The following is a 16,529-nucleotide window of genomic DNA, read 5'->3' as shown; positions in this document are numbered from 1 at the left end:
ATATGTTCTTCACCAACTCAAAACAATTCTCAAATGAGTCTGGGCCCAACACCTAGGTACTTCTGAGTAAGTTCAGAGCCAACCATTTTCAAGAAAGTGGCTGAGGTTTGGTTTGCTACTCCTTTGGCTAATAAGGCTTTACCGATGCCAGGTGAATAATAAAGAATGATACCCTTTGGGGGAATTATTACCCATCTCTTCATAATATTCAGGATGAGTGAGAGGAAGTTCTAGTTTCCTGAATTTCCTGGATTTGATTGCCCAACTCCCCAACATTAGCACAGGTTTCCTGAGGGGTCTTTTCTACAGTCATCATTGTGACCAAGGGATCTATGTCATCCATGAACACCCCAATGATGGCATGCACCTAGTGGCTGAGTACAACCAAGCAGCCTGGTTCTAACAGATTCTTGTCTTTTACATACAAAAGAATGCTAATGTACTGTTCTGAGCCCACAGATGTAGACATGATAACATGCCTGTCACCAATGATCTCTTCCAAAGTTCCTACCGACATAAGGGTCCCCCTCAGATCATCTGTCTTTGATCATTCCCTCTCTTGATTTTCTTCAAAGGCTTCATTTGTTCTTGATTTCTAATGAATTCTTCTTCCATGAAAAGATAGTCTTTAATTCTAACTTCAAAATATTGACTGGCACTAAGTGTGAGGTGTCACCAGTGGCAGCTTGCTCACAGCATCTGGTCCCTTTGCTTTCTTCTTTTTCCCCACTCTAGGTATAGGAGGTTCAGATTTCATTTTCTTATCCGTGTTATCTGTTTTTGCCATTACCAAGGCCATGACTACCACTTTGACCTATTTTGCTTCGACCACTCGAATCCTAGGTGCTAACAATTTCATTTTATTACATTTAACTGTAGTTAAGATGAGGCTTGTATACAAATAGTTTTATGACATGGTTTTTTTTAAAAAGACTCTTTACAAGGCATGCCTGGGTGGCTCAGTGGTTGAGTATCTGTGTCAGGCTCAGGGCATGATCCTGGGGTCCTGGGATCGAGTCCCACATTGGGCTCCTTGTGGGGACCCGGCTTTTCCATCTGCCTATACCTCTGCCTCTCTCTGTGTGTCTCTCATAAATAAATAAAATCTTAAAAAAAAAACAACTGTACAGGAAGGAAGAAAAAAATTATGGGGAAATCTCTTAAAATATTTTTTAAATGTTTTAAAAGACCTGAATGGGTATAATTATTAATAAGATAATATTACAGATATCTTACAGATAATAAGAACTATCTTGAAGCTATGGTCATTTCTAATAACCTCCACTTCATACTTATTAACAGCTATTATACTTTCTGTTCATGATTTTCTATCCATAAGGCTTATCTTGCTTTTTTGTTCTGTATCTACTATACTCTTTACATTCTAACATCTGTAACACTTGTTATAATATCTTTTAATAAGTACTCTTTAATCAAAGTACCAGATAGTGTAATTATTAATTGTGAAATTTAATTTGTCCAGCACGCAAATGAAATATCCAAAAGTGAATATTTAAAATTTGCTAAATTGTGTATCTGAGTATATAAAAAGAATTTTTAAGATATAATCTGTTATGTAAATCATCTGTATCAGACTATCGGACAGTTAAAAAGGAAATGGATAGAAGAAATTCCACTTTAATCCTTCCAGCTAACACTGTATGAGATAGTCTGTTGAAACCTAGGAATTGGACTAGTATTGCCATTCAACAACATAGCCAAAGAGGAGATTCAACCAGCATATAAGCTGGAAAAAGTGAAATCAAATAGAAGTCACTAGACTTGCTGACAAATATGTGGAAAGATTTCTCTACTTTCAAGAATGAGTGAGCAAAAACAAATGCAAACAAACTGAGGGCCTATGAGAATATGCTACAGAAACTAAAAAGGGAACTATCATTCCTACTAGTTAGATCATTGAATATGATTTACTATAGGAACCAAAATAAAATTCTAGAAAACTTCTTGACATCCTCAAATATCAAAAGACACTGACCCTATAAAATCTACACTGGAGGCAACAAAAGAGGAATTTACTTTTCAGGAAACCAAATCAGTGCTACTGATTATAAACTTAGAGATGGACACAAGGAGAGGAAAATACAGAAGTCAGAGAAGTGGTAGCTTAACAAAAAAATTGTAATTTCCTTCAAGGAGGAATTCAGAGTCATTGTATAATAGGAATAATTGAAGAATTTCTCCATAACTAGAAAGAGACATTTACATGAGCATGTAACTGCAAATATTCATGATAAAGATGATTTGTTTTTGCTTGATTAAAAAGATAAAGAAAACATACCATGAGACTACAGAGAAGAATAAACAGGCTGCTCACAAAGGAATATATACCAGTATAAATTCAGACCTCTTGTCAATGCTAAACTGAGATTGTCCAAATGCTTTAGCATTTGACCATATTTCCAGACTTCAGACAAAAAACATGTGCCCCAATAAGTCTGTGTCCAAGTATGTACAAAGGTAATAGAATGACACTGTCAGGCACAAAAAAGCCAAAAAATATAAATATACATAAATATGTATAAGTTATATATACTTACAAATATGTATGCTATATGTCATATAATACAAGTGATCAAATTCAGTTAATAATCTAAGTAAATAAAATAGCTGTTTTTACCATCTTCAGTGAAAGTTAGATAAGCAATTTTTCAAAGAGTTTTTCAAGAGAAAATTTAAGCATATATATTGAAAATGGTATTTTCAAAATTGATTATCTTCCCAAAAGAAATTAATGTTTTCATTCTGATACAGGTAGTAACAGATGTTTCTCTGAGAGATATTAAAATACACACACAGAGAAACATATACAGAATTACACACATACACATATACTTACAAATACACACATGCACACAATTAAGAACACAAACATACGTATAACTTTTCTTCATTCTGTTAAAGGGACCCACATAGGAAGAGGAAAACATACTGAAAATAAATCCATATTTGACTTATGATTACCTATGAGTGATGGAATAACGGGTGGTTTTCCATTATATTTTACTAGATTTACCAAATTGCCTTTAATAAACATGTATCCTTTTTCTCTAGTTAATAAAAATATATTACCCCAAAACTTTGCCTAACATACCAATGATTTTTTTTTGTATAATTTTAGGTAATTCTTGTCTATTTACTCTTTCATTCAGTTGTTCATTTGTTTGTTGAGTTGTTTATTATAGAGTAATAAGCACCTTCCATGTGCTAGCCATGTACTTAAGTACTCGGGTTACAGAAAACAGAAAAATACAGTTTCTTTCCTCATGGAGAGCCCATTGGAACACAATGCCCCAAATAATATAATTACAACATTTGAGGAAAGATCCATTTTTTTATGAAGGATCAGAATAGATTTAATTTGGATATAGCTGACCAAGCAAGGCTTCCTAAAGGAAATATATAAACAAAAACCTGAAGGATCAGTTGGAGTTAGCCTGACTTGGGAAAACATCTTTACTCAAAAGGAAGAAGAAAGGATGAAAGAGAAAGAAAGAAAAAAAGACAGACCAGTGTTGCTATTGTTATACTGAAATGTTCATATGTACTTCACTTTCCATCATGCCATTTACCCACTATTTAAAAATTCTTTTAACTAAATTATTTTTAATGGCTTTCACAATGTTGATTTAGTTTGAATACTATGATCCTATTCACCCTAGACACTGACTAAAACGTTAGTATTATAAAGAAAGAATTTCTTCACAGATTATATAAAGCCCCCTAGCACTGGGAGATAGAAGATCTTAAATTGTACTGGTTAACAGGGAAGATAAAGCCAATCAAATTCATTTGCCATTAAATTTTTATTTCAGTGTATCCCATTTGGTACAACTATGTCATATACTGTCAATGCCCTTTTGTGAATCATGGCTAAGCCTTATCCCTAATAGAAATAGTTGAGCAGAAGAGATGGCTATGGTAAAGAAAACAAAATATACTGCCCTTTCCTTAATTATCAGAAGTTATATAAACAATATGCTTTGCCTTTAAATGGAAGAAAAAAACCCACCTCTTAAATTGAATACTATAAAAAATGAGTATTATTACTCATTACAATATAGCATAAAATCCCTTTAAATAAATATGTGGCAACCTGGCTGTACAACATACTTTCTTCTCTGTCACTAGCAGCATCATGATCACATGCTCTTCTTGTCCATCCTAGAAATTTGTAGGGCCACCGAATTCTGTAGGGCCACCAGGTAGTGGTTACATATTAGTCCATTTTTTGGTCCATTCAAGTCCTCACAGGAAACAGACTGAAGACTTCATCTTTCAACAACTGACTGAGTTCAGACAACATTTTTCCCTGGGAACACGGATTTGTTCTTTTCAAAAAGGGGTGGCGTGGTTGCTCTATCTGGCTGCTAAGAATCCACATGGAAGATAAAGTTTGAAAAGGTGTGCCTTGAAAATTAGGTGAGTTAAGCATTGAATAAACTTTTTAAGTTCTAGCAAAAAGTATAGCTCTTACAGAATGGATGTAAGCAAAGAATCTACCTTTACAATGTATTTGTTTTCTCCTCCTTTTTATTTTTTTAATTTTTATTTTTAAGAGTTTATTTATTTATTCATGAGAGACACACAGAGAGAGGTAGAGACACAGGCAGAGGGAGAAGCAGGTTCCATGCAGGGAGCCCAATGCGGGACTTGATCCCAGGACCCCAGAATCATGACCTGAGCCAAAGGCATATGTTCAACCACTGAGCCACTCAGGCACTCCTCTCCTCTTTACTTCTTAGTGGAACAACTACTGAATGTGTGAGATTATATAACTTCCTAAAAAAAAAAAAAAAAAAAAAAAAAAAAAACTAAATGTTCCCAAAGAATGTACTTGAATGTTACTTTTGTTTTTTTAAAATGTATCTATAACTAATAGACATTAAAAAAATCAAAAGAAAAGAATTTAATGCTTAAATGTTCTTTTCAAACATACTACAAATGAAAGTCTTAATAGTTCACCTCTGAAACTGAAGTCATTAGAAACACTAAAATCCGGGATCCCTGGGTGGCGCAGCGGTTTGGCGCCTGCCTTTGGCCCAGGGCGCGATCCTGGAGACCCGGGATCGAATCCCACGTCGGGCTCCCGGTGCATGGAGCCTGCTTCTCCCTCTCCCTCTGCCTATATCTCTGCCTCTCTCTCTCTCTCTCTCTCTCTGTGACTATCATAAATAAATAAAAGAAAATTTAAAAAAAGAAACACTAAAACCCTGTGTGTGTGTATATGTATATATATATATATATATATACATATACACACACACACATATATATATATTTTAAGAGACAAAGGGGTCTTGTGCATGCACATGAGCAGGGGTGGGGGGAGACAGAGAGAATCTTAAGCATACTCCATGCGTGTGTGTGGGAGACTCAATCTTATGACCCTGAGATCATGACCTGAACAGAAATCAAGAGGCAGACACTTAACCACTTAACCAACTGAGTCATCAAGGCACCCTTAAAATCTTATTTTTTAAAAATATAAATTTATATAATCATTTAGGCAAGAAATGTGCCCTATCAAGTCTATTAAATATGAAAATAAGTTCATTTCTTTTCTTTGGGATACAAACTCTGATAAATACTAGGATGCTGACATTATGAGAAAGGAACTAATGATCTGAAATGATTCAGTTTTTGGTTTGAATGATTAGGTTGTTTGTCATCCTTATGTTAGTGTGGTTAAAGTCTACTTTTCTACCTGGATTCTTCTAAGCCCGACCAACCCTGTCTATCTGGCAACACTGTTTTCTTAAACATGTAGTGTCATTCTAATTATATAAGGAGGACTTCCTTATTCATATTGAAGGAACATCTAAAAGCAGAGGAAAAAAAGCATGTCAGGAAAGGGTTATCCCTTTTAACCAAGAAAAGAAACTCAATCAATAGGATTTCAGTCTCATCAACATACATGAGAACAACACCATTAAACTTTATAAATTAAGTTCACTTTAAAATTAAAGAAATAATTTTGAGTGAATAGAACTGTCATTATGACAGGATGATTACTGCTCTGTGTTCTCTGAAAGTTTATGGCTAAATAAAAAATACTTTCAGGAAAAATACTTTCAAAGAATATAATTCTTGAGCACTACTGATTTGAAAAGCTACAAAAAGTATTCCTCTATATCATATATCTGGTTTTGAGCAAAAACTCTCTAAAGACCAAGGAGAGAACAAGGCAGGACTGATCCAAGCAACTTCTGCTGACAATGGGCTACAGTCCTGGGTTGTCTGGGATACCAGGGCAGGTCTCCTATGCTCTAGAAATACAGGGATCCAAGACAGTGGCTAATGTGGTGTAAGAAATATATGCAAATATATTGCCTGTAACTCGTAGGATGGAATGTTGGCTTCTGGTGTAACACCTTTTAAAAAGTAGTTCCTCTGCATACTTATTAAAGATGTCTGTCAAAGCTAAATAACTTGGCCATTCCATTCATTGATTTTTAAATAAGATGATATCAAGGCTTGGGAATGTGATTTTAGAAAAAGTGTTTTAACTTTTCCAAGCACAAAGGGTTGCATGAGGTCACCAAAGCCACAAAAACAAACTCTGAATCCTGAAAATTGATTCAAAAATAAATCAGATAACCTGTAAGAGTCTTTGAGAGAAGGTGCATATGAATACTCCCCTTGCTGCATCCAAGTTATGAGCCCCTTAAGGCTATAATATCTTTCATTTGATCAACCACAAGTTTGAAAGCTTGGATATCTTCTTGATCCCATTCTTGTGAAGACAGAAAGGAGTATTTATCCACTTGGATATTTACAGCACAGTTCCTTTGGAGAGCGAATAGCACCCCTTTTTTGTGTATGTTCCAGACTTGACCTCCCTTTGGCCTTGGAATTATCTAGTTTGTTTTCCTCTGTAGCCAGGTTCTAAAATATCATATACAGCTGTAGGCAAAGGAAAAGGTTGGTCAAATAGCCCACCCAGAGGTGCCATAATAAATAGAAATGGAACTAATGTATGTAGCATTAAGCAAGGTTTGACTTCATACCACTGTCTTCCAGGAGTCATTCGTATGGCAAGTTGGAAGAAAACAATGAAACAAAACAACATGAAAAACAAATGGGGGGGGGGGGGGAAGAAGCACTCCTTAGGGTCAAATGAAGCTGAGCATCATAAATTTCCTAGTGGCTAGAACTACTAGAAAGAAGAGATTGAGGAACATTGCTGAAGAATGTTGTAGGGATTTTGTTTCCAAAAGGGACCTATGCACCTGTTGATGTGTTTTCCAGGCCCTTGAATGATAACAATTTATGAGGCTATTAATACTAAGCCCAAGATTTATCAGATGTGCTGTTTGTCTTGTGGCCAATATAACCTCATAAAATTTGGGTTGCATTGGGTTAAAATAGAGCGTTCTGCTATTGGAGTTATTCAGAGCATTTAAATCGCTTAATCCTACAAGAACGGTGCATTTAGCCTGCCTATTAGGAGAGTCTTTAGGGATTCCTACCAGTTGCAGAGCCAGGCTGGAGGGGGCAGTCCATTGCTGGATGAGGTAAAATGGAGGCAGCAGGGGAGGAATGTGTCCTGGAGACAAGACGATGTTTCTCTAATCCATCCATGCCAACCACAGCCAGCTGAGCTTGGCGCACTGAGAGCGCACGTGTGTGCTGGGGCTCCAGGAAGGGCTGTTGCCAAGAAAAGAGCACAGTAGAAAGAAACATGAGACAAGCATTGAGGGAGACACTGAGAACGATGTGTAAACAAATTAAGTTCATCAGGTCAGAGACATAATAAACGGTGTGAAGGAAAAAGAAAAAAAAAGAGAGAGAGAAAGAAAAAACAAGATCCAGTCAATAAATCCATTCAACAGATGTTTTCACACTGACTGCCAGGGCCTGTCTGCCTGGCTGAGGAGGAGGTGATGGCAGGAGGCCTGTCAATTTGAACTGATTGAAAGAAACAGACCTTTAACCTCAAGAGGAACATCGACTTAGATTCATTTCCTATCTTGATAACAACGTTTTGAATATAGCTCCGGAATTGTTGCAACACAAAGTAGGAGAACAATTCAGCTGCTTTCAAATTGCCGATAAAGCTCAATACTGAAAATTCTATCTTGAATTTATTTAGTAATATTGATAATAAAATTTATGGACGCCCCCAAATCACCAATTAAATGGCTATGTTTTAATACCTTTCAGTTTTCATATTATAGTACAGAACAATGAATTTTTCATAGATTGAATGGTATAATCTCAATACTATAAAAATTTGTAGTTTATTTAAAGAGCAGTAAATATAATCTCAATGATTTAACAATGTTGATATTCTTCATACTTAAGTTATCAAATCAAAAACCCAGAGTTTGGAAGCTCCTGGCAGATTCACCTAGTCTGTTCCTCTGTCTCCAAAAAAGACAATCTCTGTGACACAGACAGGCAGCTAGTTTAACTATCAATATTACTCAATGAATATATTTCCTCTCCTTCAAAATAAGGGAATTCATAACCTTTGTGTTACTTTTTTATGTTTCTTTCCTTGTCCATATTCTGAACAAACATGGAAAACAGCTGAACAGTGATACAGACGATGACCATCATATGCCAAATAAGGAAACTGATATTCCAAAAAGGTTAATAAATTCCTTTTAGGTATAAGACTAATTTTCTATAATTTTAAAATTTTATATTCCTTTCTGCTTTGATCTACCTGGCTAGCATTTACTCGTTCAAGACTTGATACAAATATCACCTTTCCTTAGAGAGGATTTGCCTTATCCTTCCTGTTACTAACCTAACCCAACTGCTAGCACCCAACATATGCCATTATATGTGATACTTGCATTTCTAACTAGCACAAGGCTTGTTACACCCTAAGTATACAAATGATTCAGTTAGGATTTTAATAAATCTACATACAACATATCTGTACTTAATGCATATTACATGGTTTTATATCATTACAACTTCCCCTATATATGAGTTAATGCTGCATATAAATGTGTGAGTTAGGATTATGAATATGTATTTAGTTATAGACCATAGACAAAGACTACTCAACTTTTTAAAAATTAATAATAATCTAAAATTAACTTTAAGTTATAGTTAATATATATGTATATGTTGTTACTGTTGTTTTGCTCTAACTGAACCATCAATCAATTGGAAGGCATTTGTCATATTTGGCTTTTAGCACTGACTTTGATGATAATGATGTCAAGATCTAGTTCTAGTTATAATAGTTTTAACATTTTGACAAGAGTCTAATTCTCTTGTTATCTTGAGTGTCTCCATCTTCAAAGCTCTGAGGATACAACAGTAAGGTTGACATAGTCCCTTCTTTCATGGAATTTATATTCAGAGGAAATGCAAATGTGTAATTATGGCTTGAGGAACTTTCTGTGGGGAAAAGGGGCTTTTCTGCACACTGTCTAAAAGTGCATGGGTAAAAATATACCTGAATGTCTGAAATTCCCATCCCTTGTCTTTTCTGACTGTAATCTCTTTAACCCTCATCTAACCTAATGCAAAAGACCCTTGACTGATCACCCTATTTCTGAGACGACCCATCCTATTCCTTCTGGCAGGAATTCTCTTCCTAAAGCCCTCTGTAAGAAACATGTTGATACAGAAGTCTCTGAAAGAAACCAAAGTTCAAAGAACTTCTCCAGCCTAGCATTTTGACTCTCTTTGACCTGAGGCCAACTTGCATTCTCAACATTAGGTCTTTTATTCCTTTTCTAGGTTCTACCAAATCCTATCTACTATATAACAAATATTGTCCCCAGTGCTACATTCTGATTATCATGAGCCCTGGGCACTACTGCCTTTTTTGGGTCCCTCCTCCATAAAAAAATATTAAAAATTACATTCTATGCTTACATTGGCATACATTGGATTATTATCTATTACTGTGATATTCATTTTCTCTTTTGATTAAAAAATTAAAATTTAAAACATTCTGTGGGCCTCTTAAAGTATCATGGGTTCTGAGTACAGTATCTACTGTGTCTATGGACACTGTAGCCCTGACCATTTGTGTTCCATCCATCTATCTTTTCTGTATCATCTCTCTAGGTCTATGAAGCTGCACATTCAGCAGTCATGTACATCCTCTAAGGAAAATTTTAAATTTTCTGTAGAACTTCTGAAAACTCCTGCATATTAAATGCATATTAAAAGCATATTAAATGTGCTTTCCCTTTCCATTATATTCCCACCACATTGTTTTTCTCTCTCCTTTTCCCTGACATCATCTTTTACATTATTAGAGTTACTGCATGCCATAACCACTTATTTGGGCTCATACTCTGTGCCAGGCACTTTGCTAGTATGTTGAACCTTTTTTTATGTTTATTGCCTAGTAAGGATAAAGATACTAAATATTTCTAAGTATAGTGCAATTAAAAATACAATGAGTGCTGTATAGGATAAATGAAAAGGGCCATGAAATAATATAAAGAAAAATCTGATCTAGAAGGTGAGGGAACTTCCATCTAAGAACGTGATGTTTAATTTGAGATGTGAAGGATAAGTTGAATCAGCCATGTAAAGAGTGGGGAAAAGCTCTAGATTTGTTGTATGTGTGAGAGAGAAATTATCTTCTAATGTGTAACATTGAAAGCTTTTTGAACTGGGGGCCCATTGATTCATATATTCCCATGCAGTGTTTGACATAGAACAGATGTTAATAAATATAGGCTGAGTAAAAAAATAGCAAAGAGATACATAGTTATCCTTAAGATCTCACTATAAGGATAAGATAAAACAAGAAAACATATTATAAGCAATCGTAACATAGAAAAACCAAGAAATGATGAGTGAAAAATATAAGAAAATAGAGACCAGACAAAACAGTTACCAAAGGACAATACTCTGAAATTATTTAGTTTTGGAGCCAAGAGATCATGAAGGAAATGAGTAATTTCAGGATTATTTTTCCTTTATGCTTTTATGAGGTTTCCAAACTTTCTACATACCACCCATATTAAAACTTTAATTAAAAAAAACAGTAAGTGTTTTTATAAACAGTCAAAACTTGGACCTAAGAGCAGACATAGGTCGAATATTTTTGAATCTCTACCAAAAAAAGGAGTAAAGAGGAGAGAAATGTTTATTCACTTTCAAAAGAGTTGGCTACAATTATACACTTTACAAATGAAGTATGGTTTTTTAATGTATAGGGGGAATCTTGATAATCCAGTAAGGTACCTATTATTATGTTACATATTTGACACCAAAATATCACAAAATGGTAAGTCACTTTTATTTCAGATGGATACTACTCCTCAACAATAAAAAGCTTCCTGTTTAATGTTGAAAACTGTGATAGTATTTTTCTATTGTAGCTGGAATTGACTGAAGTGCTTCACCAACACTTTTATTTCTATTAGCAATTTTAAGGAGAGATAGTTTTGTCTGTAGTTATTTTCTATAGTTCTAAGTAAGTATAAAATACATGTTTCTGTTGCATTGTCAGAAAAATAAAACTTTGAAGAGTACAAACCTATTGTTAATAAAAATTAGATGGATATCCAGTTAAACTTTCATCTGTTGACCTCCATTGAAAGAAAATGTGTCATGCCCATTTAGTGAATAATATACTCTCACCCCAAAAAAGCATTTTTTTAAAAGATTTTATTTATTTATTCATGAGAGACAGAGAGAGAGAGAGAGAGGCAGAGACACAGGCAGAGGGAAGAGCAGGCTCCATGCAGGGAGCCTGATGTGGGACTCAATCCCAGGACTCCAAGATCACGCCCTAGGCCTAAGGCAGGTGCTAAACCACTGAGCCACCCAGGGATTCCAAAAAAAGCATTTTTGATTAAAATATCTTTTAAATACATTATATTGAGTCTGTTTCTTAACATACATTAGTCTTTCTTTTTTTCAGGTGATTTAATTGGGGATTTGGTTTTGATTGGTCACTTTGTCAGACTGTCATTCTGGAAAATTCTCTCCGGTAACTGAAATGTGTAAGACAACCTTTTCTTATATGAAGTGAGTCTAAGGCCACTATACCCAAACATCATTGGTCTCCTCTGACTGATAAAAATTGTAAATTACTTTCACAAAGGAGTTATTATGCACCTATTTTATAAATTTTTCAGTGATGCCTAATAAGACATTAATGTTATTAAGGCCCAGGCCTTTCTAATCATGGGGGGAAAGGCATTGCCATCTATTTGAAAGTGGGTAGGAAAAGCCTTGAAGTTCTCTATATGACAAGTACAATGTTCTTCCTTAGAATAAAATATTTATTTCGGGGTAGCTTGCTAATGGAGATTATGAGGTAATAAAGCCCCTAGGCAGAGGCAACTTCAAGGCTCTATTTTTTTTTTTTTGTAACAGCAGTGATTTTTGGTTATGTTTCTGTCTGGTTTTGTTTTGCTTTCTTATTGCCATTGCTTAGGGACCTATTTTATGGCTTCTGTGTTTTCACTTTGTTCTGGATGGTTACATTTGCTTCCAGACATGTGGGTGGCTGCTAATTATGTGTTCTAATCAATATCATTATGCAATTTCAGCAAGAGCAAATACAGAAATAAAAATTTATAGTGTTTAATCTTTGAAATAATCATTGAAATAAATTGGAATTATTTGAACTAGTTTAATAAAAAATATGACCTAAAAGAAAAAAAGATCATGGGAAAATAATATTATTTTTAAAAGTTAAAATTCCATTTCCAAGGCCATTTCTTTAAAAAAATATATGTTCCTTCTTTTTTGGCATTACGTGAAAATCGAATTTTCTTCTTTGGTTCACAGTGTTTTGAACTTCAGAAGTCTTGTTTTTTCAGAAAATTAGAATCATAGATATTCCAGGAGCTTATCTTATAAAATGCTAAGCAAGGGCTGGTGGAAGTTTACATGTTCTAAAGTCTTTGTATTATTCAGGATTGGTGTATAAATACTGGTTAACTTTAGACTTTTTAAAACTAAATATGCATGTTAATAATTTATAATTGGTTATTAAAAATGATGTGTATAACTTTAAACTGAACGAAAAGTTTTGAAAAAGAGAAAGCAAAACCCTTCTGCACTGCTGGTGGGAATACAAACTGGTACAGCCACTCTGGAAAACAGTATGAAGGTATCTCAAAAAGTGAAAAATAGAGCTACCCTATAATCCAGCAACCTCACTACTAGGTATTTACCCAAAGAATACAAAAATATGAATTCAAAGGGATACATGTACTCGAATGTTTGTAGTAGCATTATCTACAACAGCCAAATCATGAAAACAGCCCAAGTGTCCATCAACTAATAAATTGATAAAGAAGTTGTGGTATACATATATATATATACTATTCAGTCATAACAAAATAAAAGCTTGCCCTTTGTAGCAACATGGATGGAGCTAGAGAGTATTATGCTAAACGAAATAAGTCTCAGAGGAAAAAATACCATAAAATTTCATATATGTGTGCAATTTAAGAAAAAAAAAATGACCAAAGGGGGGGGAGAAGAGAAGGAAGCAAACCAAGAAACAGACTCTTAACTATAGAGAATAAACTAGAGGGGAGGTAGGTCGGGGAATGCGTAAAACAGACAATGAATTTAAGGAGTACCTTTGTTGTGATGAACACTGGGTGTTGTGTGGAAGTGTTGAATCACTATATTGTATACCTGAAACTGATATTACACCATATGTTAACTAACTGGAATTTAAATGATATTTTTTAAAAATAAAAAAATGACAATTTAAATTTATGAAAATAAGTCATATTGATAAAAAAAAAAAAAGCAAAACCAGGAAGCAATCAACTTAAAATAAAAGGAGAAAAATTATGGAGAAAAAATGGAATACTGAAAAAGCTAACCAACTATAATTCACAAAATGAGATACTAGAAACAAATCCCTACATATTACTAAACACAACTAATGGGAGGTACTCAATTAACCAGTTAAAAAATGGAGACAGTCAAAGTGAACTTAAAGGATAGAAAGGCTATATTCTTTGGCAGAGTCAGGTTAGATTAAAAGGTTATATGAAGACATACAAAAAATACTAACTAACAAAAAAAGAAAAAAAGAAGAAGGAAGAAGAGGAAAAACCTTCTGCAGCAACGTTGAAAAAACAGACAAACTTTAGGGGAAAAATACTAGAGACAGAAAAGGGTACATACAAAATGTATGAACGTTTGATTAACAACAACAAATTTAAACCTAGCAACATAAGTTCAAAATGTCAAGAGCATAAATTGGAAGGACTATAAAGAAAAAATGGAAAATTCACATAATGGAAGGAAGTCATAACAAACTTTCCACAAAACGACCCAGGTTACAGAAGACTTGAATAACACAATTCTGTAGCTTGGAGATATATTGAATTTACAACCAATAAAATATATTCTTTCAAGGACATATGTAACAATTACAAACTAAACATACAATAAAGCAAATGTCAACAAGGTTTTTAAAATTAGTGTTTATAACAGAATATTATTCGGTCTTAAAAAGAAACTCTGACATGTGCAACAACATGGATGAACCTTAAAGGCATTATGTTAAGTGAAATAAACCACTCACAAAGGACAAATACTATGTGATTCCACTTATACGACATATCTGGAGTAACTAAATTCATCAAGACAGGATGGTGGCTGCCAGGGGCTGGGAACAGGGGGAAACAGCTATTATGCAAAGGGTAAAGGCCTAATTTGAAAAGATGAAAAAATTCTGGAGACAGATGGTGGTGATGAGTACACAACAATGTAAATATACTTAATGTCACTGAACTATACACTCAAAAAATGATTAAATGGTAATTTTTTTGTTATATTTTAATGGAAAAAAAGGAAGAATGTCACAGATCATATACACTAACCACATTATACTTAGAAATGCAAAGTGAGTAGATGAAAAGATACACTACACTCTATGAGAATAATAGCATAAAGAGAGTTCTTCAGAAATTATTTCTGGAATGTTTCAGCTGATTCTAAATTTTGTATAGGAGATAAAAGGCAGAGAATAGCCATGTGAATTTTGAACATAAAGAATAATTTGGAGAGATAGGCCCAACCAAATAGCTATACAAACTAAAAGTTGAATCATTTAATACAATAAAGTATCAATAGATTATTGAATAGAGTAGAATACATTAGAATAGAGAGCCCAGAAGGAGACCCATGGCTACTTGGAAACTCCATATAGAACAAAGATGACCTACAGAGTAGCAGTTAAACAAGGAATTTCAATATGTGATGCTGGGAAAACTGGTAATATGTAATGGGAACAATGAATTTTGATACTTATCTAATACTATATCCAAATAACTATTGAAAGATGTGGAGAATATCATTCTAAATTGGGGAAGGAAAGGAATTCAAATATTTTTATATACCATGGGCCAATAAAATACAAGCCTCTGTGGAAAATAGAAGAGACTGATTAGGTTAGAATGTACCCTGAGCATGAACTAGGCCCTGAAACTGGGGCCTGCTCTCCCTTCACTGGGGCCTAAAAACTGGGCTGTGGGAGGAGGGCCCAGGGTCCCTCCTCATCCCAAGCACTGACTTTTACAGACCCAAGCACAGAAAGTAGGTATCATTTTAGTTTTTAGCACAAGTTCATAACAACTCAAAGCTATGTGCTACTCAAACCTTGGCCTGGGTCAAGATCACTCAGCCCAGAAGAGAAGACAAGGTAAACTAGGGGTAAAATATTAGCAAATATTTATTGCATAAAGTAATTGTAATATCTGTATTACATATATAACTCCTAAAAATAAATGGGGACAGAAAAATGGACAAGAAGTATGAACAGGGAATTCCCAGATAACGAAACATTTCATTAAGACAACAAATACATGAACAGAAACCTTAGAGATAATAAAAAAAATGCAAACTAAAACCAAGAATCGATGCTATTTTATACTTATCAGATTGACCAAAATTTGAAGTCTGATAATACCAAGCATTAGTGAAAATACAGAGTAAGAGAAACTCATAGACTTGCAGGAGGACAAAATGTTAAAACCACTTCAAAGAACAATCCATTAGCATTTGGTAAACGTGAAAATGAACAATAAACCTATTGTAAAAATGGTAAGTGAAAAAGCAAGCAAAGAATGTATATGGAGTCAATTATTTAAGTTTAAAAATATGCGAGTATCATATATTGTTTAAATATGTATGAGTGCTCGCTTCGGCAGCACATATACTAAAAAATTGGAACGATAAATATGTACATGAATGTAGTAAAAATATAAAGAAAGGCATGTAAAAATTAGCAAATTCATAGGAATAGAAGAGATGAAATAGGAGAGAGATATATGGGTACCTTCAATTGTATATTGTATTTCTTACATTGTATAACAATATTGTAATATTATATAATAATGTGACATATACCATATAATATAAATTTTATATAATTATATATAATTATTTTCTATATAAACTATACATTATTTATATATTATAATATGTAATTAGAAATAATATATTGTTTTTATGTATTATATTACATATAATATATATTTATTTAAGATGGATGTTATGGATGTTCATTTTTAGAATCTTTATTATTTTCTCTGTAC

At 33.9% G+C, this 16,529-nt stretch overlaps 1 protein-coding gene across 1 annotated transcript in view; it reads right to left on the bottom strand.

Moving 5' to 3' along the window:
• The window catches only part of HDAC9 (histone deacetylase 9), a 910,451-nt gene that overhangs the window by 279,835 nt on the left and 614,087 nt on the right, over nucleotides 1-16,529 (bottom strand). Inside the window, 1 exon segment of the mRNA XM_055314616.1 lies at nucleotides 7,491-7,668. Coding sequence (XP_055170591.1) covers nucleotides 7,491-7,668 — 178 coding nt within the window.

Source organism: Nyctereutes procyonoides, unplaced genomic scaffold, assembly GCF_905146905.1.
Source record: "Nyctereutes procyonoides isolate TBG_1078 unplaced genomic scaffold, NYPRO_anot_genome, whole genome shotgun sequence".
Taxonomy (NCBI): Eukaryota; Metazoa; Chordata; class Mammalia; order Carnivora; family Canidae; genus Nyctereutes; species Nyctereutes procyonoides.
Note: the sequence above shows the minus strand (reverse complement) of the source record. Positions and strands in the feature narration are given on the sequence as shown.